Source organism: Podarcis muralis, chromosome 1, assembly GCF_964188315.1.
Source record: "Podarcis muralis chromosome 1, rPodMur119.hap1.1, whole genome shotgun sequence".
NCBI classification, from domain to species: domain Eukaryota; kingdom Metazoa; phylum Chordata; class Lepidosauria; order Squamata; family Lacertidae; genus Podarcis; species Podarcis muralis.
This window is the reverse complement of record NC_135655.1, coordinates 90,015,958-90,042,702: the sequence shown is the minus strand read 5'-3', so window position 1 is coordinate 90,042,702 and position 26,745 is coordinate 90,015,958. Positions and strand designations below refer to the sequence as shown.

Sequence of the window (26,745 nt, the reverse complement as noted above, 5' to 3'; positions counted from 1 at the left end):
TGGCCTTTCTGTATGGATAGTCCTAATGGGAAATAAATGCACACTGATTTCACACTGCACCATTCCTCAAGATTATGCTCTTTCGGTGGGAATTATGCATATTCCCAACACTCAGAAGCAACATTCTGTATCTGGGGCAGGAGAGAGGTGATGCCGCTCTCCTTCCCCTGCTCCCCCCAGTAAATAGTGCGTCCATTTTTTCATGGACAGCATCATTCTGTAAAACACAAATTCTGGTGGGCTTTCCTTGGTTTCTTCAGTTTGGGGTTTAAAAGTGGAGAAGTGACCTTCACATACCCGCACCCTTGCCTGAGGGCCATGCACTTGGACAGCCATTTTAGTTGGTTCAGGAGATGTCAGTTATATAATGTGAAAGATTCCTTGCTTCTGTGTTTAGTTACACTATGAGCTCAATTTGCACATGCTGCTGGAAGCAGGTTTTTGTGTCTGAGACCAGAAGTAACATGATTTTGCCCATGGCCATGACTACTTCCTTCTGGGTCTCTCCTCTCCCCACACATGCAATAGATTTGCACAAAAATATCTTTGTCAAGTGACTGCTTGCAATATTGGTTTTTTCTAATCAGAACTTGTATTCCTCCAGCACCTGTCTTAACAAGCCTGTGAAATTTGATTCGGTATAGAAGCTTGTTATTGGGGGGAAATGACTTTTGCTTGAAATGTTCAGGTGCCGACTTATTGAAGATGTCCAAAGATGACCTTATTCAGATTTGTGGCCCAGCTGATGGCATTCGACTTTATAACGCCATTAAAGGAAGGTTTGTCACATTTTCTGTTACAGCACCAGTTACTGCATTTTCAAATTTATGGGGGTTTTTTGTGTGCAGTGGGGAGATCCTTAAAAGCATATGTGTCACTGGAGACATACATAGTAAATAATAAAAATTGACTGCATCTTGTGATGGTACACTGATCAGCTGAGAGTTAGTGACGAGGTCACTCAATAAGCTTTGTGGCTGAACAAAGATTTGAACTCGAGTCTTCCTAGTCAGTCTTGACACTCTAGCCCAGCTTCAGGCTTGTGGGGTCCACTTGGTATTTTACTAAACCTCAGCTAGAATCTGATCCAGAAGACATACACTTAACATTTCTCAGCTCAGGAATTTGTTCTGAATACCAGAAATGAACTGAGTTCACTATCATTCCATAGCCGCCTCCACCCCAAGAATACATTTGAATATTCCCAGCTTTTTTCATTCCAGCAATATCATTTGGTGGTGGTAGCAGACTCTTCTATTGTTGAGCAATTGGGAGAAAGAAATCCATGCTGATTTACCAGTAGATTCCAGTCTACCTTCTGCACACCCCTGTTCTAGGCTTTGCATCACAATTGGGTCTCTACACAGTTATCCAATTTCATGTGCAGAGCAGCACCGTGCCCAGTTGGAAGCGTTGTGTCCTGTTACAGTGCCAATACTGAAAAGAATATTGTTTTGCCTGTAGGAACGTAAGGCCCAAGATGACCATTTATGTATGTCAGGAACCTGAGCAAAACCGGTCTCACCTTCATCAAAAACGAGAGAATGGAGATGCTAATCTGTGTAGTAAGTGTCTTGTTCGTTTTGGCAAAGCTTGCCAGCCTTTCGTAATAAACTCTACATCCTTTGAAAAACTCTGGCTACCCGATAAAATCTATCGCATGGGTAGGCAAACTAAGGCCCGGGGGCCGGATCTGGCCCAATCGCCTTCTAAATCCGGCCCACGGACGGTTCAGGAATCAGCGTGTTTTTACATGAGTAGAATGTGTCCTTTTATTTAAAATGCATCTCTGGGTTATTTGTGGGGCCAACCTGGTGTTTTTACATGAGTAGAATGTGTGCTTTTATTTAAAATGCATCTCTGGGTTATTTGTGGGGCATAGGAATTCGTTCATTTCCCCCCCCCTCAAAATACAGTCCAGCCCCCCCCTCCAAGGTCTGAGGGACAGTGGACCGGCCCCCTGCTGAAAAAGTTTGCTGACCCCTGGTCTATCTAATTGCTATTAGTATGATCAATTTCAAAAGTTCCTCTTTTCCAGAATGAACCCAAAGTCATATAACCTCTCCCCACACCACACACCACTAATAGCTTAGGGACTGATCCTGTTCAGCCAACACACTCACTAATACATAGGTATGAACAGACACAGGGTTGCATTTAATGGGAGGAATTCAACACCACACTCTCCTGATCATTCCACCAGTGCAAACATTTTGTCTTTCCAGATGGAATAACCTCCCCCCCTTGCCCTGTGCACTGTTCTGGGGGTTAGCCTGACATCCCCTCAAGCTAATTTTAGTGTGTGAGAGAGTGGCTGTCTTCTCTTCTTAGAGTCACCAGATTATATATAAAAAACCCAGGAGTAAATTTTGGCAGATGCATCTTACAATGCAGGATTCTACCCACTGAAATCCTGTCAGCTACAGAATGGTTAAAAGTCACGCTGCTTGCCTCTCTGTGAAAACACACTCTCTCTCTTTTTATAATCTGTGATTGTCTTCCAAACAGGGAAACAGTGATGGTGGCCGTTTTGAGTAGTTTCCAGCAAATATTGAAGCAGAAAATTTTCCTATGCAAATCAGGGTAATTTGCATCAGGAAATTTCTTGCTGCCCCAGGGAGTGGTCTAATTTAGCAAATTTGTTTAAGAAACTAAGCTGAAAAAAGGTATCCCATGTTATATTTTTTTGGCCCAATACACCTTAAATATTTTACTTGAAGTATTTAGAGGGGAGGATTTTAAAGCGCACTTTTAATATGCTTTAAATGTTACAGTACATAGATTTTTTTTATTGGAGTACTTGTAAAAATTTACAAGACAATCAACAGTGTTTGAATTTAAGAAAAAGCAGAATGACATCCTTGCTAAGATTAATCGCCTTAAAAACCTTAATTAAAACTTTGAAACTGCCAAGTTTGCCTAATATTATTATATCACAACTGGCATTCATGAACTTATGAAGTGGTAATTTTTCCACCCCACCACACTGGACGGTGGTAGTGTCACTACTATTAATAGCACTCACCTTGAGGTTAGAATATGTTCTGTTTGTGGAGCCTGACCCACCAGTTGAAAATGAATGATTTGTTGGGTCAGGGTGTTAGTTTAAACCAGCCCCCTCCCCAAAACACTAGCCCTGCCTGGCAAGGTTAGGAGACTGCTACACATGTTCTGAATGTTTTAATGATTATCATTTCTAAAAGCAACACTTAGGCTTGTGGTTACGTTCCTGGGGCTAATCTAGCTGAGCACATGTTTGCTAAAAAGAAAAAATAGAAAAATTGTAGTGGTATTAAAATCAGTGAGCATACTGGAAAGGAAAATGGTTTTCTGTGCCTTACTTCATAGTTTTCCCCAAGCTGGCTGGAGGCAAAGGCACCCAAACATGGGAAGGTGAGGTGGGGAAAAGTTTAGCTCCCCCGTGTGCTTATTTTGGTGATGAAAAGGACACCTACTCCCTCTTTCATAAGAGCATGCATGTTTTGAATTTTTCATATCTGAACTGCAAAATTAAAAATGCAGAAATGTGCAAAAGTAATGACTGGGTGGCGACTTCTTTCTGTCATGATTGTGAACTTAAAAGGTTGCTTCTAAATGCTTTTCTTCTCTTAAGTCTTAATATTCTAGTGTGTGCTAAGACAAAAGCAAATGAGGGCTGCTTTGCAAAAGTTAAATATTTTCCCTTAAATATATGCAAATCCATTGGTGCATGTCTAAATATTTCTCTTTCCCCAATACTGTTGCAGTATACCATGCTATCTTCTTAGAAGAGCTGACAACAGTGGAATTGATGGAGAAGATTGCCAACTTGTACAGTATTTCCCCACAGCAGATAAACCGAATCTATCGGCAAGGACCTACAGGGATCCATGTATTGGTGAGCAATGAGGTAAGAGTTTTAACTGGAATGCGTCCCATCTAGTTCTAGCTATTGATGTGTTTAGGACCTGTTCTCTGACCTTAGTGTGACTGACCTTCATAATGCTGTGGATTGTGTGTTTTGCTCTGGAGGCTCTGAGTTCTAAAATGCTAGAACATACCATATGCAGCGTTAGTAGTGAGGATCACGATATAAAGAACCTGATTATAAAGCTCATTTTGCTTTTCTGTTTATACAATACTTTTTGGTAAGGATGGATATGAAGGGAAGTAGTCCTCTTATCAAGCATTGTTGACAAAGCTGGTAATGAAATGGTGGGAAAGGCATATTCATTGCTTTCCCCTGGACTCTCTTCCACTTCATTTCAGCTCATATAGTGCACAGCCTTGGCCTCAGTGTTTAAAATTGACTCTCAGAGGTTGTGCTTGTCTGAAGTGAATAGGCACAATTTCAAGTGGCCAATAGGTAAGATTTCAGCACCATGAACAGTTCCTTCTGCCTTTACAGATTCTATAACATTTTGCTTCTGCTAGTCTCCATCTTCAGGTTTGTTCCCTTGCCTAAAAACCACAGATACTGAAAGGCAATTCGAAATATAGAAGTATCTGGGGAACATAAAAATTTACATTTTAAGCATGCAGTACAACCACATTCCCAATAAAATAATGGTACTGAAACATGCAATCACTTTCACCCCTAGAAAATAGAAAGAATTACAGAGAACCCAATATTTCCCCTTTCACATTGACATTGCTTTGTCAGTGAGTTAGTTTAATGGTTGCGTTCAAAAGTGGGTGAGCTTCAACAAGCTTGAGCAAAGTATCTGGTTTGTGTGCTAACCCCCTTATGCATGGCCAGTTGAAGGACTTCTGCCAAATTTAGTTCCATTTTTAAAGAATCTCTGCTATGAAGCTGGCTTATTAAGCTTGCTATAATCTCATTCGAACAATCTGCAGCATTGCTTAACTTTGACTTAGTGGGGTGGGGGGGTGGGAGAAGGGCACACGGAATCTTGGATAACAAAATGTTAAAGCTGAAATATATGTACAACATGGAAAATACTTTGCAAAAACAATAAAACCTTTCGAGCCCTCATCCAAGTTTCTTGGAAGCAACAAGATGTCATTCATATGGGAGCAAGAATCCCACTTACTTGCTTCCAACCATTCCCACGAATGTCTCATTCTGTTCTATGCTGCATATTTTCCATGGTAAATATTCCCAGCCTTTTCTAATTAAGCTGTGGGCTGCATGCTCTAGAATCACTTAAGAACCATCGTTGCATATGACCCCTGGAGAACACAGTTAAAGCAGAGAGCAAGGCTTCCAGTGCAACTGTGGGTGAACTCTGCAATTTTTATTCTGAAAGTCTCCCTACCGTTTCACTCTGATGAATCTGAAACCTCCAGTGTTTGAATAGTCATGAAGTGTTTTAAGGCAGCCTCTGGAAAGAAGAATTGCCTCAACCAGCTAGGGTGCAAGGAGACCCTTCATTACATGCTTGAGTTACTGATTAACAACTACAATTGCCTTATTTTTGTGTTCTGGTGGCAGGGCAGCAAGAGTGATGCAAACAGCAGTCACCAATTGGATGTTCTTCATGCATCATTAGATATGGTGTATGGGTGCAGCACTGGACTTAATTTTGGTGGATATTTTTCTGTGTGAAGGTGACTGGGGAGTAAGAGCACTGTTGTGTGGAGGAAAGCATAGCCTAAGAAGACGGAAGTCAATGGCTATCACCTATGATAACACCTAGCACAACTTAAGTCACACACACAGAAGACCCATTGAAATTAATGGGCATGACTAATGGAGTTGGTTAGGTGAATCTAGACCTCCATTTTTTGGGGTGGTGGGCTTTATAGCTCCTCCAGTCTCTACCATTTGCTTATCTACCATTTTTGCATGTGTGCTGCTGCAAAAATTCCTCTAGGAAGCACCTCATGGTTGCACGTCCTTTTTGAATAGCCCTACTGGCCTCTGTACACTGACAGTTCCTTTGTTTTCAAACTAATAGCACCCTGTTGATTAGGAAATGTATATTTCCTTTCTGAAGAAAATATGTGTGTGTGTGTCAATAAATTCCAGATTTCTTCCATTTGTCTTTTTTATCCAGATGGTACAAAACTTTCAAGATGAATCTTGTTTTGTCATCACGACGTTAAAAGGTATATACACATATTTCCTGCCACAATAGTAGGATTTGCCTTCACCAAAATAAGGGTGTTGGAAGTCACTTAAGGGGATCCAAAAATTCTCAGACGTAAAATGACAAATGCATAAACAGCCGAACAGGATAGTCAGATACTATGAAAACAGAAAAAGGGGCGGTATCACCCTTTCCTTCAGGGGCCTCAAATTTGAGTGGTGAAAGTTCCCAGAAGCAAACAAGCGAGGGTGTGCACTGTTCTGCCAGTGCATTTGTACCACACCAACCCCCCCTGCTGCCTCGCCTCTCTTGCTCCCCCCTCCTGGTAAGGTACACCTACTTACCTGCCAGGAAATTAGCATAGTGACTCTATCTATTTAGTTGTTCAACATTTGATAATTCTTTGCCATATATGAAGCTCCTCATGTAAACTATCATTTCCATGCATTGGGGTGTCCTTTGCTTCTGCCCATATATTTATATATTTCTCTTAGCTAGTGTTCTGTCACCTTTCCTTCCACACTATACCAAACTTATTTTCTTTCGTAATGTGACTAAAACTACTTAGATTTTCTAACAATCCACATCCCGTAATGTAGTGCTAAGATGACATTATAGCACATACATTATTTCTTGAAATGAATGTCCACAGCCTCTTGTTTGTCACGCAATTTGCATCTGTAGAAAGTGCAGACTAGTAGGGTCTTCAGTCAGGTGTGTGTGTGTGTGTGTGTGTGTGTGTGTGTGCGTGTGTGTGTGAGTGTGTATTTCAAAGTTTGAAGTTAAAGCACTGATTAAAGGTTTCTCCCCTCTTTTCTCTCTCTCTCCTGCAGCTGAAAGTAATGATGGCTACCATATCATTCTGAAATAACCCTCTTCTATGTATGTTGGGACTTACAACATTATGATGCCTCACTGCAACCCAGACTGAAAAGATGGAAAACTCATTTGTATAATAGTGTTCTTATTAACTGAATGCCCTAACAGAAAAATTAAAGTGTGTAAATTTCAGAGTGTTGGGGACTAGACGTGGTCTTCGGAGTTCATCTGATTATTGTTTTGAATTGCCTTTCCTTTTTAGAACTACCTGTATGCATTTTTGTTCATTGTTCAAAACCATGTGCCTTATTAAAACAAAAATGACTTAATATGAAAAGCACTTCTCCCAAACCTCCAGGGGCTAGCATTATAAAGGCTGATAATCCTGGTTACAAATGTAGCTAAATGTATATACTGTACTACTTTTCCTTCTCTTCCTAGGTAATACAGATAACCAGACAGCTATGGATTCTTTCTTCTTAAAGCAAATTTGCAATTATCACCTAAGTTCCTAAGGAGGGTAGTTACTTTCCTGCATGCTTTTGTTGTTGTTGCATCTGACAACAGACCAAGCAGAAGCGCTATTTCCACACACCCCTTTAGTTATTCTGTATAACTCTTACTTGCTCATTTTAATTAGGTGGCTTTGTTTTAGGACTTCAAATTGAAATAAGGACAAACCAGGGCAAATTTTGCCCTCAGCTGAATTGTGCCCCTCATTTGTGGCTATGATATTTTCCCCCAGTAAAACTCAAAAGCTACCACTGAGATCTACTGGAGAAATGAAAAGGGCTGACTGGAGAAATGGGCAGGTTTTGCTGCACATCCAGTTTGCAGTTGCCCCATGGAACTCAGTGAGAGATTTAACTTTGGAAGAAAGCGCACTAGCTGTGTGTGTGTGTGTGTGTGTGTGTGTGTGTGTGTGGAGAGAAGTTATATATGAGGTGAGAGGTTAGCAAATACTTATCCTCCAGGGCATGGAGCAAGCACTGACCCTCATCCAGTAATGTGTTCACAAACTGGTCTCCTTTCTGCTATAAAAGTAAACTGGTTCCATTCACTTGTATGACAGAAGGTTATAGGTTTGGTCAAAGATCTCTCACGTGCCTTGGACTTTGCTTATGGCTGTGAGCAACGTTTCTTCCTCCTCTTCTGAACACTCTTGTTTCAGGCTCCTTGCTTCAAAAGCTCTCAAGGCAATGTTGTCGCTAAGGGAAAGAGGAAAGATGGAAACTATGCATTCCTCTCCTCATGTCTACCCTTCCCTGGCAGTTGTATGTGCATATCATATGCCTGCTTCACCAACAATTGTTATGTTAAGCTTCTTAGGTTAATAAGGTCTGTGCTGTTTCCACTTGCATCTATGGATTTGAATATTCTCTATTTGTTTTTAAGAAACAGTTGCACCCCTTTCTGTCCCCCCCCCTTTTCTCTTTACACCCCATCCTGCTACCACTTCTTCCTTTTGAGTACGGATTATAGAAGCTTGTATATAGATAGGTATAAATAGAGACACTCATGGTCCTAACTTTAAATATTTAAAAGCAAGAGTCCCATAATTTTGGGGGCTGTTTTAACATGGCTCTGAAGTTGTCAATAAAACTAAGGAATCTTGCAAATTTTCATAATACTTAAGAAGTTAAATGGAAGTACCAATACAGTAATCATCAAGAAGTATAGGAAGCAAAATATTCAGAAAGAAATGTCCCATAGTCTAACTGGGGAGGTGTTTGCTCTGTTGATTTCTCAGTTCTGCTCCAATCCAGAAATTGGGTATAAATGTTTTCTTTTACCCAAATTACATACCCCCTAAGTGATTCTAATGTATTAATGTATTTTCAGATATTAATGTCACAGGACATACTGTCATAAAGGCAGACAGCTACTTCTGTGGCAAAATAAGTCTAATTACTTTGCTGATATGAGTGCCTTCTTGTGATGCTCTTTTCTAAAATGTGTGTTTTTGTTGTTGTTCCCCTGTCGTCTAATTTGGCAAGTGAGGCTGCAATCCTGTACCCGCTTATCTGGAAGTAAAGTCTCATTGAACTCAGTGGGCCTAAGCTGCTGAGTAGACAGGAGTGTGCAGATTGTGCTGTGAGCGATCTTATGAAAATCTTTGGGTATAAGTAACATTTTTCTCTACTAATATTGTAAAGAATGTTAAGCTGGACGGACACACGCACAGTGTTATGCGGTCAGTCTATCATTGAGCTGGACACTTGCACCCTGATCCATTGAGTGCAGTGGGTGTGCAGAAGCAGGCTTCTGTGCAGTGATTCCCTGCTGCATCAGGAACCATGCATACAGAAGAGTAATGCACATGTAACTCACTTGTTTGGTTAAGGGCACTGCCTGCAGTGCTGGTCACTGAAGTAGGATGGTGCATTCAATGGCCAACAGATGGCCACTGCCCAGATGGGTTGGAAAGACTTTATATGGCTGCCTCCTCTAACATTTGACAGGTATCTGTTGGGTTGAGTGCACATGGCTCATTCCTCATGTGCAACAGTGCATGGGGCTCCTTCGAAAAAGGAGAACTTGCCTTTATCTGACTTGTAGAGTGAAGGGAAACATAAAAAAATATTTTTACACTCCCTGAATGGCTCTAATGGGCACAGCTATCATGGTTCAAAATTACATTTAGCACATTTGTAATTTGTTGTGTTTCACGGAAGTATAAACACTGTACTTTTGGTAAAGGAAATCCTGACTTCTTTAACATAATAATAATTAATAATAATAATCACAGCTTTTTATAGCAGATGGGTAGATAACTATAGAAATAGACTGGACAAAGCTTGATAGCTTTTAAGTTAACAAGTGCTGAGCTGTTGCTGAGCTGTCTGTGTTAATAACAACACATTTTCCCTGGCTTATTTGTACCTCTGAAACACTGAACTAGAATTCTTTATAGTCCTCCAAAGGAAGATGACATTTATTAGGTGGAGTTAGCATTAACGTGCCGATTACCTCTACACGCACATAGGAAAACATTGTTTGCCAATATTCCATTTCACTGTCGCTGTAGTCTGGGATAAGGTGTGTGAACCTCATTTTGGGACTGGAGTTTTCAGCATGCACAAGGAAGTTGACTAACTTTAATACTTTTTAATAGGCTTGTCTCAGGAAAAGCTTTAAATTAGTACCTCCCCACCCCCCTTGTCAAATGTATATTTGTGTGTTTTGCACTCGACTTTGTTATCTTCTGGAGGGGGGGGGGAGCTCTTAAATGATCTTTTAAAAATTAAATTTCTTTTGTCTGATTGGGGGTAGGTATTTCTGTCTTTCAAAGGGTTATGGGAGTTCAGTTTTCTTCACCTGTAATGCAGCAACCATTTAAATGGGTGTGATTTAAATGAAGGGGGGAGGAAGGGAGGTCAAGCGTAAAGAGTTGTGAGTATACTGCCAGATTCTCTCTTGGTTTTTATATATAGATTTTTTTAAAAAAACAAAAACGAAACCTGCATATTTTGCACTGGCCATTCTACTGTTGTACAGAAGAAAAGACACATCTGTATTTAGACTCTGTGCTCCAGTAAAAATGCAAATAAACTTTGTAAGAAATACCTTGCACTTTTAAAGTAGATGGATCGTGTATTTTCACCATATAACATTTAAGTACTTCCTGTTTGGGTTTACTCTTGCGACTTCAGAACCAACATCAACATCAGGGCCTGCTCCAGTTGGACTGTCCACTAAACACATACATGCATCTCCAGGACCACATTTATATTTCATATACTATTATTTGTTTTAGTAGTTTGAAATTGTGGACCCCCTTGGGTGTTTTGTCAGAATAGGTGGTATGTAAATATCAGCTAGTATCTAATGTAGCTCTAGCAATACATCCCGTTCATTGCAAGGTTTTCTACCCACATACCATCCTCACAGCCAAGAGCTATGCAAAGGATTTGTCAGAAATGGGCCTCTTTCAGGAGAAGAGAGTTTAAAAGGTGTTACAAGTAGGCTGGTTAAAAGCTAAACCTCTGCTGCTCAGGTTTCCTTTGGATGGGGATGCATTGGTGCTAGAATTATGAGAGGGGGTGGGTAAGACGGAAGAGAGTAAATTCACAAGTTTAGCCAGATCACAACCTCCACGCACAACCTCTGTATAGCCTCGTTAAGTTGCTGTGGTGTTACAAAAAGTAAATTATGGTTCCCTTTGCCCTACTGGCTTTCATCAACACTCTGGAAATGGGGACATCTGAACAGGAAATGGAAAGATCCCATAGAGGTGTAGCAGGTCAATAAAAAATGTTCATGGTGACTGGCATATTCCTCAGAATCTGGTACCTGCTATGGAAGGTTTTTAGCCTGAAAACTGCAAAGACCTCAAAATCAAACCTATTGCCACCCTGGATTATACAAAGTCCTTAATAATCCATATTTCCAATCTATTCTATGTCCTTGTGAAAACTCCCTATTGTTGTAGCCATAATAAGGAATGGTTTGCTTGGCCTTGGGTCCTCTAGAGGCTAATTTCAGCCCTGAAAATAGAGATTATTTTTTTGTGACTGGGTGAAGGCACACATGAGGTTTAACTGCTGAAGACAAGGCAGCTGGTTGGCAGGTGTCTCAGGAGACAATGGAGGAGTAAGACTTTGGGAGTGAAGTCAAGCTGGTGGAAGGTTACAGTGCCTGCTGTGGCTGTTGAGACCGATGCAGGAGAGACATGTTTTGTTGCATATAATGTTCTCCCCTCCACCACCACCAAGCAGCCCTAGTCCCATGCAGTCAAAACAAATGGCTTCAATTTAGGCAGGTTTGAGCAGCACAGCTGTTACTTGTTTTTGATGATTCTACTTCTGTAGTGGCTCACAGTACTCTTTAAAACAGGGGTCAGCAAACTTTTTCAGTCTACTGTTCCTCAGACCTTTTGGGGGGCCGGACTATTTTTTTTTGGGGGGGGGAGTGATGCAAGAGCGCCATGAGCCCTGGTGGCTGCTTACCTGTGTCTTGCAAGTGGCAGGGCCTGGCAGTGGCGGTGGCAGGACAATGAGCGGCGTGCAAAAGGGCTCCAGAGAGGGGCTGCTTAAAATGGCAGCAGCTTTGGCACAAACAAAGCCCAGCACCCTTCCTCCTCTTGGCAGGGCAGGGAGAAGCCAGGAGGAGGGAGGGAGGAGGCACCGCCATGTGAGCGAGGGAGGAAGAGGGAAAGAATGCACACGCTGGCGATTCCCGGGTCATATCGAGAAGGCAATTGGGCCTGATCCAGCCTGTGGGCCTTAGTTTGCTAACCCATGCTTTAAAAGGTTGCTTATGAAATACTCTCATATACTCACTCCCCCAAGTCATGAAAATTTCTGGAGGCCGCATGACCTCCCAAAGCGCTTCAACTTTTGATAGTGTACAGTCTCTGCCTTCAAAACTTCCCATTTCCCCCTCCCTTGATCTCTCTTCTGTATACACCCACCCACCCACCTGGAGAAGTGTTGGCTTTTAGAAGCATCTCACTGGAAAACAGAGTTCCAACCAACAGAAGACCCATCTCCTTATCACTGTATTGGATGAACACCTCACTCCCAGTGGCAGGAGCATCCCCTGAGTAGAGTTACAAGGAACGGTTTGGCCAGCAGTTGTAGCAATATGAAGAACAACACTTGAAAAACAACCCAGGGAATAGTAAGAAGAGTAAGAATCCACAGCAGCCATCAAAGTCCCTCCCCCCCCCCCCCAAATTCACAATACTGCTAACCAATTTGTTCCAAATACTCTTTAGAATACAGTGCACATGATCTCACTGAGCATTAAGTACTGAGAAGTGTCAGGCCGTAAAACTCAATTTTGTGTGTGGTGGCGGGACTTAGAGCATTTGACAGCTTTCTTTGGCTCCATGAGGTTTAGAAATGGTTCAAGATGCCATGGAAGCAAACAAAATGCCCTTGCCAAACTCTGACAGCGGATTTAAAGGGGGGGGGGGGATACATTAGAAAGCCACCAGAAGCCAATGGCTATAATTGGATTAAAGTTGAACCGATTTTTTTTCTTAATATAAAGAATCCTTCATAAAATGAGGAAAGAAATTTTGAGGTTAGAACAACTTGGCCAAACCTTTCCACTAATCTGCTTTAAATCTACACAGCAAGGAAGTTATGTTTTAAACTTGATTTTTTGCCTTGTAATAATACAGCTTTTCATTAAGGGTCAGTAACACAGCCAACAGTAATTGATGAACAGCACAGCAGTACATACCAATGTACCTTACAAACAAGGCTAACTACATATTTATTCTTCCTCTGGGGTAACCCCAGCTTACTCTACTTTCACAATGTGTCTGACAGATGTACTTGTAATTAACATGCCACATGTCCATTTATTAACATAGGCTGCAATCCTGCAGACCGCCTATGTGGGTTGGAAGCCCCTTTAAACTCAATAGGATTTACTTCTCAGTCCTACAGCTGGGGGGGGGGAACGGGCAGACTGTTTGGGCAGCGCGGAGTCTGCGTGCACTCAAGCCACCGCATTTCTCCCAGGAGAGATGCGTGTCTCGGGTGCACTGCAGGCCCAGCAGTGAGTGCTGCCCAGCATTTTGTCACCCCCTCAGTGTTGACACCCGGGGAGGCCTGCACCTACCACACACCCCATCCTCCACCCCAGCCAGGACCAACTGGTGAGGAGAAACAGTGCCCTGAAACATGCCTCCCCACGGCAGAGTCACTGCCACTGTTTTTTTTTTTAATTTAATTTAACAAAAGCAATATAACACTTGATTGTAAATAAATAAATCTCTTAAGTTGTTTACAAAAATAAAAGCAATGGGACAAGCACAAACCAACAGCAAAAGGTGATGGGACCCTGTAGATCACAAAAAGCAACCTCACTAAGTTCAGGTACATCATCATCATCATCATCATCATCATCAATTTATTATTTATTATTTATACCCCGCTCATCTGGCTGGGTTTCCCCAGCCACTCTGGGCAGCTCCCAACAGAATATTAAAAACACAATAAAACATCACGCATTAAAAACTTCCCTAAACAAGGTTGCCTTCAGCTGTCTTCTAAAAGTCAGATAGTTGTTTATTTCCTTGACAACTGATGGCAGAGTGTTTCACAGGGCGGGCGCCACTACCAAGAAGGCCCTCTGCCTGGTTCCCTGTAACCTCGCTTCTCGCAGTGAGGGAACCAGCAGAAGGCCCTCAGCGCTGGATCTCAGTGTCTGGGCTGAATGGTGGAGGTGGAGACGCTCCTTCAGGTATACTGGGAGTAATTTACCAATGAGGTACATATGGCAGAATCTCAGAAAATGAAGTGACAGAAGTAGACTGGGGGGCAGGGGAGGAATGCCCTCCTGAGGCTGGTGGGTTTATGCCTGCCCCCCCAACAATGCAGATTTTACATGGCTCTTCTCACCTCCTCACAGGAGTCAAATTCAGGTCAGAATGACACAGGCTCCCAGTGTGGATTAAGCAACTGCAGCAGTCTGGAAAACCAGTAGGCCTGAGGACAAATATAGCTAGGTGTCTCTCTCAGGTTAATTTCATACTTTGGAATGTCTGGATAATATAAACCCTGCCCCTAACCAATTGCTGGGTAGAATGGTTGGGCAAGGTATACAGAAAACACCTTTCGCTCCATCGAATACAGATTGTATTTGTGGTGTCTTGGCACAGGACATCCCATCTCCTCGTAAACGCTTCAGAATGTGAGGAGCTGTTAAGGTTGCCAATTTTTTTGCTGGCTTGAGGCTCTGCTTTTAGTAGCAGCCTGCCATGCATCAGTATAGCAATGAAACTTTTTTCCTGACATTGTGATAAAAAGTGGGAAAAGCTTTGCCTGCTAAATTCCTACCTGAGAGCTGGTTGAGGGTCTTCAGAGAACTGGCATGCAGAGAAGTGGAAATGAGAATATTCTGAATTACAGATATTTCAGTTACAAGCAGCCTTTATTCCTCAGGATTTTACAACTCTGGGTGATTAACAGTGCAGTCCTCTGTATGCTTTCTGCCTTCAATGGGGCTAATGCTCTAGGAAGTCTGTTTAGAACTGTAGCCTAAAGTTTATTTTTAACTTGTATCACTGAGAAAATACAAAGAAACTTACAAATTTGGGTCCACATCATCGTGTCCTAATGGAATTACTAGACCAGAGAAAGAAAATGGGAATTGTAAGTTATCCCAAGGCATTCCAGAAGAAGCATTTCTATTATCTACTGTACAGTGGTAACCTCTGGTTGCGAACGGGATCCATTCCGGAGGCCTGTTTGCAACATGAAAAGCCCGCAACCTGACCGAGGTGGGTGTCACCGGTGGAGGCCAAGGCTGGAAAAAGACCCAATATGGAGGCTTATTGGCCGAAATATTGGGAATTAATTGAAAAAATTGGAGACAGTTGGAAGTTGCAGAGCCAGGATAAACTAAAAAACAAGGTGCGAGATTGGTTACATTATGCTCAAATGCAAGAGGTTTTTAAAATGGATAAAAAAGTTGGTTTCCAGGAGGAGAAATCGAAACTAGAGACAGAATTGCTAGAACCAAAGACCAAGATTTTGTCTAGAATGTATAACTTGCTGCTTAGGTGGAACACACAGGACGAGTTGGTTAAATCTGCTATGATAAAATGGGCACAGGATGTTGGACATAATATTATGTTTGAAGACTGGGAGAGGTTATGGAACACCGGAATGAAATTCACGGCATGCAGTGCCTTGAAGGAAAACATTATGAAAATGATATACCGGTGGTACATGACCCCAGTCAAGTTAGCTAAGATACATCACCTGTCTGACAATAAATGTTGGAAATGTAAGGAGGCAGAAGGTACATTTTATCATCTCTGGTGGACCTGCCCAAAAGTGAAGGCTTTCTGGGAAATGATTTATAATGAATTGAAAAAGGTATTTAGGTATACCTTCCCTAAGAAACCAGAGGCCTTCCTGCTGGGCATGGTGGACCAGAAAGTGCTAAAGAAAGACAGAACGCTGTTTATGTATGCTACTACAGCAGCAAGAATTCTCATTGCAAAGAACTGGAAGACACAAGATTTACCCACGCTGGAAGAATGGCAGACGCAGTTGATGGACTACATGGAATTAGCTGAACTGACCGGCAGAATCCGAGATTTGGATAAAGAAACAATTGAGGAGGACTGGAAAAAATTTAAAGACTATTTGCAAAAATACTACAAGCTGTATGAATCTTAAGATAGTGCATGATTAGGAAAAGTTATGCTTCTGCAATTATGATTAAGTAAATTGCAAAATAAGTGATAAAAGAGAAAAGGAGACAATTTGAATCGAACATGTTATGTTTATTTTAAAGGCATCGAATATGAGATACAATATATCGAATTTGGGTACATAACATTGGAAAGTTACAATAAGGCATGAAATAAGGTAACAAAATGCTGACATTGTTAATGTAAATAACGCAGAATCGGAAGGGGTGGGGAAGTCCAAGTTGTTTTTGTTTGTTTTTGTTGTTAAAAAAAGGGAAAATTTGTTTCTTGCAATTATGTTATTTGTTTGTAACCTATAAAATTATGGAAAGAAACGCAATAAAAAATTTATTAAAAAAAAAAAGAAAAGCCCGCAACCTGAAGCGCTGTATCTGTGCAGGTGTGCGGTGCGTTCTGGCGCTTGTGCGCATGCGTGAAGTGCGATTGGCGAAACCCGAAAGTAACCCTTTCTTGTACTTCCGGGTCACCACGGGACGCAACCTGAAAAAACGTAACATGAAGCAAACGTAACATGAGGTATGCCTGTATACATGATGGAATAATAATGACAGAATGAATGGTTCCCAAACTGTGGTCCACAAACTTCATTCAGGCATGTCTTTGGATTTGTCACATTAAATAGGCATATTGATTTTAAATTGTATTTTTATTGCTACTTTTATTGCATTTATTGTATTACATGGAATTCCATGGAATACAATTAAAAACCATCCAGCATCCAGCACAGCACAATGCAATTGCTACAACAGGCATAAAAATCATGACATGGTCTGCCAAGACCCTCAGCAATTTCAAGTGTTACATGGGAGTGGGTGGAGTTTGGGAACCACTTATCTGGGGCAGGAGGAAGTTCTGTGAATGTTGAATAGACATTTTAGCAAAGCAAAATACATGTGGTGCTTATTTGTACACATGCAAAACGCTTCATGTTCATTGTGACCATTTTTTGCAGAAAAAATGAATAGTCATCAATCAGTCTTCTCTGTCATTACAACATATCTGATCATAGGCTTGTGTCAACAAGGACACATGCCGTTCAACAGGTTGACATTGCAATGATAACTGAGACAACACCATCAAGGAATGCTAACTTTTCCCAGTTCCTTTTAAAAGAAAAGGGGATTAGATAAATTCAGTGAGAATATGTCTGTGACTGTAACAATAGACACAACTATTGGCTATTATAACTAAATGGAAGCTTTGAGGCTCTGTTGTGTTAACAAACAGGGATCCTGATTGTCTAACTGCTGAAACAGCCCCATCGATGGATGGGAGGTTACCTGCTCTTGATGGGGTTACACTTCCTCTCAGTTCCTCCTGGAACTTGGGGTCTCAAATTTTAGTGACACCAGCGCCCCTGCCTCTCGCCCTCCATTTTAAATAATAGTTGTGGAATCCTGTGTGGCACCCTTGAGGTGCTCAATGCAACCAAACCTGTCACGCTCCCCTAAATCTTCCTCTGCCATTCTGAAAAAGTGGGTGCATAGCTTGGGACACTTTGGGATTTATTGCTGTTGCTTGACACTCTGGTGGCCTTTGGTGATGCAGAGTGCCTCCTATTAGCTTTGGCTGGTGGCCTACCTACGCCCCTATCAGGACAGGGACAGCCTAACTTCTGTCTTCTATGCTCTAGTAACCTCTAGGTTAGATGAGTGCAATGTGCCATATGTGAGGCTGCCTCTGAAGATGGTTTGGAAACTTCAGGTGGTGCAAAATTTGGCAGTCAGGTTGTTCACTGAGGCAAGACGGTTTGAACATATAACACTAATCCTGGCCTGACTGCACTGGCTTCAAATGGGTTTCCAGGCCCAATTCAAAGTGCTAGTTTTGACCAATAAAGCCTTAAAACAGCTCAGGACTGCAATACCTCAAGAACCACCTCTCCTCATGTAAACCGACCTAGACCTTGTGAGGCCCTTTTTCATGTGTCTCCTCCATGAGAGGTCCTGAGGGTGGCAACACCAAATGGGCCTTTTTAGCAGTGACTCCCAGTTTGTGGAGTGCTCTCCCTAGAGAAGCTTGCTTTTATTACATATCCTAAGGCACCAGGTGGAAATGGTCCTCTTCAACCAGGCCTTGGTCTGATTAAAAAAATCTATGGCCTTTTACACGTACTTGTGGGAAGGGGCTTATTGCTTGGTTTGTGTATTTTGTGTTCTCATTTCTATTTTTATGTTTTGAACAGCCCTGTGATTTTTGGATGAAGGGCAGTGTACAAATTTAGTAAAACAAACAAACAAACATTAGCATTCTCATGTAATTATTCTGAGGTAACCTCTATACTCACAAAAGAATGGGGTTGAGGGAAGGTTTATTTTAACACGAAAATAATTTTAGCTGAATTAAATAACCTGCATATTTTATTTGTTGATACAATTATGAATGCACCTCAGTCTTATTTTGAAAATTAGGGGCAGGGGGAAATCTCTGATTTCTCACCACCTTTCTGAGGTGAAGTTTCGGTACGCTTCTACAGCTCCATACTGTTTTGGTTGTAAAATACTGAAATGCCTATTTTATTTTGTTTCTTAAATTACCTCAGAAGTTTCCAGACAACTTCAGTGATATTTAGTGATTTGGAAGGAGCATAAAAGAGTTCCCTTTAGCCAGGGCTTTTTGTTTAGGGAGAACTCACTGGAACTCAGTTCCAGCACCTCTCAGGCCATTGCCATTCTAAGAGAAAGAGGGAGGTGTTCATGGTGAATTTTGGCACCTATTTTTTTTAGAAAAATAGCACTGCCTTTAACATTTTCTAAGTTGCCATCTCTCTCTCTCTCTCTCTCTCTCTCTCTCTCTCTCTCTCTCTTGTTCCTAAGAGGGAAATTACAGTACATCAGATTTTTTTCCTTTCCTGGCAAGCAAGGCATTCATTGTTCACCTGAAGGGTACTGGAGCAGGATAGAACACCAATTGCCTAAGGTACATTTTTTGCTTAGTAGGTTATTTAATCTGTACATTTTGTTCTTGTCGCTCTCCAAATGCAAACTGTCTGTCTGTCTTCCTTTAAAATGTAACTGACCCTGTGTCTTGACCTGGTGGGTGCCTGACATACTTTGTTTATTAGTTTTACAAGCTCAGGCTCGAAGAGGGCTATTTTTGGACAGGGTGGCTATGAAGGCCTGTTTGTGCTGTAAACCAATATAAAAAGGCAAGAACCTCACTGCAACATTGCCTAGGTTAATTTTGCCAGTTTCTGGGCAAACAGCCTCGTTTTGCTTTCTGTGTAAGGTGGGAGCTACTACCACTTGTGCTCCTGAAATTAATTAGGCCACATCTGCACTATTTGTTTAAAGCGGTATCATACCACTTTAAGAGTCATGGTTTTCACCAAAGAATCCTGGGAATTGCGGTTTGTTCAGAGTTCTGGGAGTTGGTCCTTATTTGCACCACAAAACTATAGCATTCCCAGGCACATATTACATCCCTTAATTAAAAAAAACCCATCAAAACCATAAAAAACAAGTTAAAAAGCAGTTAAAAACAATTTGAAAAATTTGGAACAATTAGGACAATATTAACAGCAACAGAAGCCTGCAACACACACAAGCCTGGTCAAGGGCCTCAGCTTTTGCAGCTGGAGTCAATCAGGGCCCCACCCTCCAGGCCAGATGGAAAAAGCTCTGCAAGGCAGGGAGCAGGTCCTCCAAGACTCACGGACAAGACAGCATAAGGTAAGCAAAGCTCCAAATAAGTTAGGAATGAAATGACCCAGTTTCAGAGTTAGTCTATGGCAAATCATGATTAGTTCGGGTAGGTCTATTCATTGAAACCACTTCATCTTGCTTTATTACAAGGTGGTCATATGCTCAGTCATATGAAATTCAATTTCTTCAGCCATCAGAGCAGAGCTGGGAGTGGGGAGGAGAAGAAAAGCTGAAGCCGTGCTAGTTTGTGTTTGTGCACCAGCTACGCTTGTGCTTTTTCACTGCGCTGCACGTGAAAGAAGTAACCTAGCATTTACAATTCATGGTTGTCTTCTTACGGCGCTAAATTGTCCAGTAAGGATCTCTCTCTTACAAGAAATACAGTAGTAAAATACTCATTAAAGCATAGTCCAAATAATTAGTTTCATAAATGAGCTTGCAGAACAATTTAAAGTTACTAGCTTAGATCATTAGAACTGTGAGGAGGAGGAGGAGGAGGAGGGTCATTGCCAGCTTGCCCACCTTTGTGCTTCCACCTGGGCTCCTCCCAAGTCTTGGGTTTGGGAAGGGTCTGCTGCTGCTGCTAAAGAAAGGGAGAATCACACCAAATCAGGCAGAGTCACCTAGCACAAAGGGAACCCACCCATAGAAAGTGCCTCCTCCCTATTTCTGGTGATCGCCCCCCCCTCCAATTATCCCTACCTAGGCTGTTCAGAAGATTCTTTGCCATACTGTATTGTCATATTCTGTGGTTTATTGTATCAAAAATGTGTGAGGAAGACAAACCCGAAAGAAGCACAAAAGCACCAGATGTTGCTGGATTGCAACTCCCATCAGCCCAAGCAAGTATGGCCAACGGTTAGGGATGATGAGAATTTTAAGTCAAACAATATCTGGAGGGCACCCCATTGCCCACCCATGCAGTGTATAGCCTGCACTGGTCCCAGTGTCCCACAGGGCCTGTTTGTGGGACTGTGGGCAGGCGAGTGACAATCATGTATTGAATTGGCTCAAGTGCATAGATTCTGAGGGTCATACATACATTGTGTGCACAATATCTGTTACTGCTACTCAGTTGTAGACAATATTGAGTTATATGGACCAATGGCCTGACACAATATAAGGTAGCTTCCCATGATCCTATGTAGCTTGGACCCTATCCTGCAACATGGCTGGCTGGGGCTCCTGGGCATAGCCAGGATTTATGGGGGGAGGGGACAGGACTGAGCTACCTGCGATACGATTGGTCAGTTGGCAGAAGCCACGCCTATCACGTAGTTGGGTTGTCAGATGCGCTGCTAGAATGCACCACAACATCACCCAAGTGACCTCAGTGAGCAATTTCAATTTCAAATATTCTGATTATTTCAACTTTTAGTTAATTATTTTTTTTTTTATTTACCTGATGGGGGAGGGCAGCTGCCCCCCTTACCCCCTGGTTGGATGATTTGTTAACTGAGGTAGAGTATCATCTGAAGTCCTCAAAAATGATACTTCATAATTTTAGAATCATTCCCTGATCTGGGTGACTAATCAATCCTGTTTTAGAAACTTTTAATTTGTGGGCATGACCTAAAGTCAGATGTTGGAGCAGAGGAAGAAGGCCTGAAACTGTTGTACAAACTGTTGACTGACTGCAGATTAAAGTGCCCTTGTATGCCAACTGTCATTCTGCGATTTATAACCATGGGCTGAAAATTATTACATGAGGGCAGTTCTTGTTAAATCTTAGGACTTTTTTAAAACTTATGACTTCTATCAATTGCATAACAAGTTCCATAGTTTCACAAAGTGCTGTGTGAAGAAGTGCTTTATTTTATCTGTGCTGAATTCAGTTTAATTGGCTGCTCACAAGTTATGAGAGTTATGAGAGAGGGAGCAAAACCCTTTTCTATCCACTTTCTCCATGTCATCCATAATTTTATAATATATATATATTCTTTTTCCTTAGTCCTAGCCTTTCACGGCTTTTTGGAATCATGCATATTATCCAGGGGTGCTGACTTGCACCCAAGGTTGAGGGAACCTAGTGCGTGTCACATGTGTATGCTGTCGTATGCCCGTTGCATGTGACATTGTGCACACAATGTGCAACGTCACATCTTTGGTGAGGAGGCTGAGTGCGGAGCAGCTTCAATGGCTGGTGGCTCCTCTCTCATGCTCAGGATGAGCCGGCCATTGAAACAGTGCTGCATTTGGCTCTACTCTTGGCCTCCTCTGCCCTGTCAACATTGAGGGAGCCCAGCCCCCTCCCAACATATATTGGGTGGGTGGAGGGAGCAAAGACACCTCAGCCCCATAGCGTTGGCATCCCTGCATATTTCTATATTCAGAATTGTATAAATAGTGTGCTCAATCCACTACTGGTCCTCTTTAACACATTCTTCTGCTCTTATGTCGACTATTGGATGTATGGTGGCACCTTAGAAGGGGCAGTACAAAATGTGAATATTGTCAGTTACATGGAAATAGACATACAAATGAGATACAGTCTTCTAGGTCATTGCTCATAACTGTTCTTCTCAGTGGAGAACAATATGTCAAGATATCATGAGTAATCAAGCATAATTTGGTGGGGAAGGTACCTCAAGGATTCTGGCCAGTGGAGGCTGGTCCACTAGAGTGAAAGGGGGCACTGTCCTGTCAACCTTAGCCAGCTCCCTCCTGCCTATCTTGCCTTCTTACTTAAATTCAGTCCAGAGAGTATCCCAGACTGTCAGCTTCATCTCCTTAGTCTCACTGCTGCCCTTGAAGAACTCAGTTTGGCCCCATCCTCCTCCTGCTAATATGTTGGTTGGGCATGCCATTGGCTCTGGCCTCCCCTACTGTTGGGCTCTGTGCTTTCCACCCCAAGAGGCACCAGGTTCCCCTTCCCTGCTCAACTAGCAGCTATTGTGGCTCACAGAGTGATAAGGCTGGTTGGTATTCTTTATACTTTCCATTCCCACACCTTGGAGCATTCCTTGTTTTCCCCAAACTGCCATTGAAAGCACTTGGGACTGTCAGAGGACAATGGCACAATTAAGCTGGGAAAGTGTTTCTAGTCTCCGGTGTAATTGCCAGTGTGACAGAGGACACAATTTTATTAACAAAATGTACCTGAGAACAGTTCTGCGCCTGAGAAATGATTGCAGTGGACTGCCAGATCAACAGGTTCATATTCAGATATACAATATCAGTACTTAGCATTTATTTTGTCCTTCTGGCTCCCCACTGTATCATAACATATAAGTGTAAAGATGGTATCTATTTTCCATAACTCTGGGTGCTCCCAGACAACCTGTTTAGTGAGCATTAATCCTGATTTGTCTGAGGAGAAGCTGGATGATGTCACGTATTATCCCACACTTTCCAGTGCGTTTTCCTCTCTGGTCATTGACAGAAATAGATTCCAGTCTTACAAGTCTCACATTCCCATGCCTTTCATTCTGGCAATTTACAAAACATGTCCATCTCCCAGCAAAGTGGACATTCCACCACCCGCCTTCTCTCCTTTGAATCAGTTCAGTTCATTTATCCTTTACCACAAGTTCTAAACATTTTTAACAGCCACTCCTGGTCAGATGGAGCATTGACTTTGCCACTTTCTTGCCTGCACTGTCTTTGCTGCTTTTTAATCAAGATCCTCAGCAATTACCGTATTTTTCGCTCTATAAGACGCACCAGACCACAAGACGCACCTAGTTTTTGGAGGAGGAAAACAAGAAAAAAAAATATTCTGAATCTCAGAAGCCAGAACAGCAAGAGGGATCGCTGCACAGTGAAAGCAGCAATCCCTCTTGCTGTTCTGGCTTCTGGGATAGCTGTGCAGCCTGCATTCGCTCCATAAGACGCACACACATTTCTCCTTACTTTTTAGGAGGGAAAAAGTGAGTCTTATAGAGCAAAAAATACGGTATTTCAAATCTATGGGCACATCCTCCTCAGTCGCATTAAAAAGGATCAGCATTGGTTTATTTAAATAACCTTTTAGTTAAAAGGCAGGTGGTTATTCAGCTTCACATTCTTTAATAGATTGGCAGTCCAAGTTGTTATTAGTTTTTTTATGCATAATATACTGGTCCTGGTGTCCAAGGCACTTTATGGAGCAACATAATGCAAGAAAGCAAAAAAGGGAGGAAGGATCAGCCTCGTTTCTTGTGTTGGAGGGATAGGGAACCTGTGATCCTCTAGGTGTTGCTGGACTACAACTCCCAACAGCCACAAGTCAGCATGGTCAATGGTCAGGAATGATAGCAGTAAAAGTCCAACACCATCCAAAGGACTACAGGTTGGCAGTTTCTAGACTAGGGATTCTGTCAGCAAACCAGTTTCCTGGTGCATGCATGATAAAAACGTTTGTATTACATGTAAAATAGATTTAAACCCCAGACCCTGTCAGGAAAGCTAGTGGGTGAAACGATTTGTGTCACTCCACTACAGCTGAGAGTATTTGTTATGAAATGTTTGTCTAGATGCCAGAGGCTGCGTGGGTTCTCCTGAATAAAGTTTGGCAACTTGCAGCTTGGGTTTATCAGATGCTGAAGAGTGGCCAAGAACAAGCATATATACCCTCAAGAAGGTGCCAGCTTGTGCCAGAGTAATCGTTTGTTCCCATAGTTCCATCAAGATAAATGACAATAGTTTTTTAATAAGAACCTTTGTCTGGGAAAGACAATGTGTAGAAAATTACATCATGTGGCAATCTAACTTAATATGTAATCTTTCCTTGCATTGCTTTGAAATGGCCTTTCAGGACAATTTAATGAGGAAGGCAGTTTATCTGGAGTTTGATGACTTCACAGGCTGACTCCCAGTAATTTGGGAGAGGTGGAATCAAAATTGTCTAACTGCATATGCAATTCCTAGTGCAACTTTTATTTTCATTTAGTGTCTTTCCTAAGCTTAGAGTCCCCCTTCTTGTCATATCCAGGTGGCTACTACCAGGGATGGAAAGGCTATTTTGATGACCTGATCAGGGACCCCAAAACTTCATTGCAGTTTCTCTACAGACATACATAACTGACCCTTGTTTACTTACTAGTTATTATCTCAAATGCAGAACAAGCTGGAAAATTGGCATTATTGGATTAAAATGGAAAGGGTTATCTCTAGGCCCTCTGGATATGAACTGAAAAGGTTTTTATGGTATGAATTAATGAACTGGGACAGTATGTGCTTTCTTAGCACGAAGAGTGTTATACAACAGTGAAGTCTGTTGCTTGGTGACAGCTCTTGTTGTTTGGCTAACAGCTCAGATTTAGTAGGTTTAGGACTGGATGCTTCAGCATGGTACTGTGAAACACATTCAATGTGGAAATACAGCAAGCTATTATCTTTATGACAGACATAGTGCTAGGATATCATGGCAGACCTCTCACATCTAAGGGGTCACAAAATCTGCTACTTGATATTTTCCTCCCTCCACTCTAAAGTTCTGGTCACATGTAGATGTCGATAACCAAGTCTTTCTTGGTTGCCCCAATCCAGTTCACAATGACTTTGCTAAGCTTCATGTTCACTTCCCATTATTAGGATCAAAAACTTCATCTCAAATTTGGACATTCTGGCTTGGGGGGGGTCAGGGGGGAGATTCTGCACATCCTGAGTGATCCTCATCCTTACAGCAGTTATGTGTCACAGCCTATGCCAACACCAAGCTTCTACACCTTATTGTGAAAAGTTTACACCTCTTTGTCCCAAACTGAATCTCTTCCTTTATGTCTCTCCCTCTTTCACATCCTGTCTCTTCTTCTCCTGCCATGTTATTTCCAATCCTTGGAGCAAGTTTCTTTTCCTTGAGACGCTTCCTTTTCCTCTTTCAAGGCTCTCTTTTCTTTTCTTAGCAAATCCTCCTGGTCATTTATGTTTCCTCTGCTTTGACATGCTGCTCATTGAACTCTTCTCCCATTTGTGCCTTGTAAAGGTTAATTGAAGGTTTTCTGGGCAAGGATCAGGTCACTTCCGTGATCTGCACAATGCCCAGCAAACTTGGTCTGTTTGCTTTTCGGGTCCACTTTCCAGATGACTTTCTCAGGGAATTGTGCCTCTGCCTTGTTAATGCTAACTCATGTTATGGGGTTATTTTTCAAATTTAAAAACGCACTGATAGAAATATATGAGAGAATTTGGAGTGGGCTGTGGGGGAGAGATCAGAGAGATCTCCTCACATGAAATCCTATCTTTACTTTTAATAGCCTGTAATGAATGTAAATTAATCTTATAAACCATTATACTCTAACACTTCATCAGGTGTTAAGAACGTGTCTCCTTTAGCATTTTAAGATAGGTGATGTCCACACATAGCAACTCTAACCCGCCCCTCTGTCCCCCGCCCAAGTAAAGCATTTTACTTTGGGGAGCAAGGTCATGCAGAAGCAACTTCTAATCATTGTCACTCTTTGCAGAGCTGGAAACCACTACAATATTTTTCACAGCCATCCAGAATGACATTTTCAAGGATCATTTCCCTTCAACCCCACCTGCAAAAGGCTGATAGCTCTGATTGAAAAGTTGTATTTTAACCAGCTTTGGCTGGATGGGACCAGTTTCCTTACAAACATAATTACTAATTTGAAAGCATGGTATGCTCTTGGGAGAAAGGGAGGAGGGACAGAGGGGTGGGCACAGCAGGGGGAAAGGATAGGGAAAAACTGAATTCTGTCCAAGAAGATCTAGGTCTGCATTTATAATTGGGTGTAAGCTGAAACAAACTAGCAGAAGCCTGGTGTGACGTTTTTGTTGGGTTGGTACCTTTTCAGGCTCCAGGCTGGGGATTAAATGTCTGCACATATGCAAAATTAGCATGTCACGTGTTATTCCAATCCTACTAACAATTTTAACTGTTTAAGATTAACAAAGAATGGGGGAAATTTATAATTTAAGTTTAGGCCACCAACAGATACACCATGTGGGGCTTCTGTTCTTTTGCACACATGCTCCTGAGCATCATGCTCCTCTGCATGTTAAGCTATACAGAGAATGCAAGGTTATGTGAAGGGCATAAACAAAGGGCAGAACACTGCAACATCCCCATGGGAGGCAGATGGGAATGGGAGAACTGGCCTGAATATGTGGAGAGTGTGCTTTA

At 42.0% G+C, this 26,745-nt stretch overlaps 1 protein-coding gene across 1 annotated transcript in view; it reads left to right on the top strand.

Moving 5' to 3' along the window:
• Positions 1-10,417, top strand: part of TFCP2L1 (transcription factor CP2 like 1) — a 40,312-nt gene extending 29,895 nt beyond the window's left edge. Inside the window, exons 11-15 of the mRNA XM_028743112.2 lie at positions 689-779; positions 1,465-1,565; positions 3,747-3,889; positions 6,000-6,051; positions 6,866-10,417. Coding sequence (XP_028598945.1) covers positions 689-779; positions 1,465-1,565; positions 3,747-3,889; positions 6,000-6,051; positions 6,866-6,903 — 425 coding nt within the window. The 3' untranslated portion in view covers positions 6,904-10,417. The remainder of the gene's footprint in view (positions 1-688; positions 780-1,464; positions 1,566-3,746; positions 3,890-5,999; positions 6,052-6,865) is intronic.
• Positions 10,418-26,745: the final 16,328 nt, after the last annotated feature.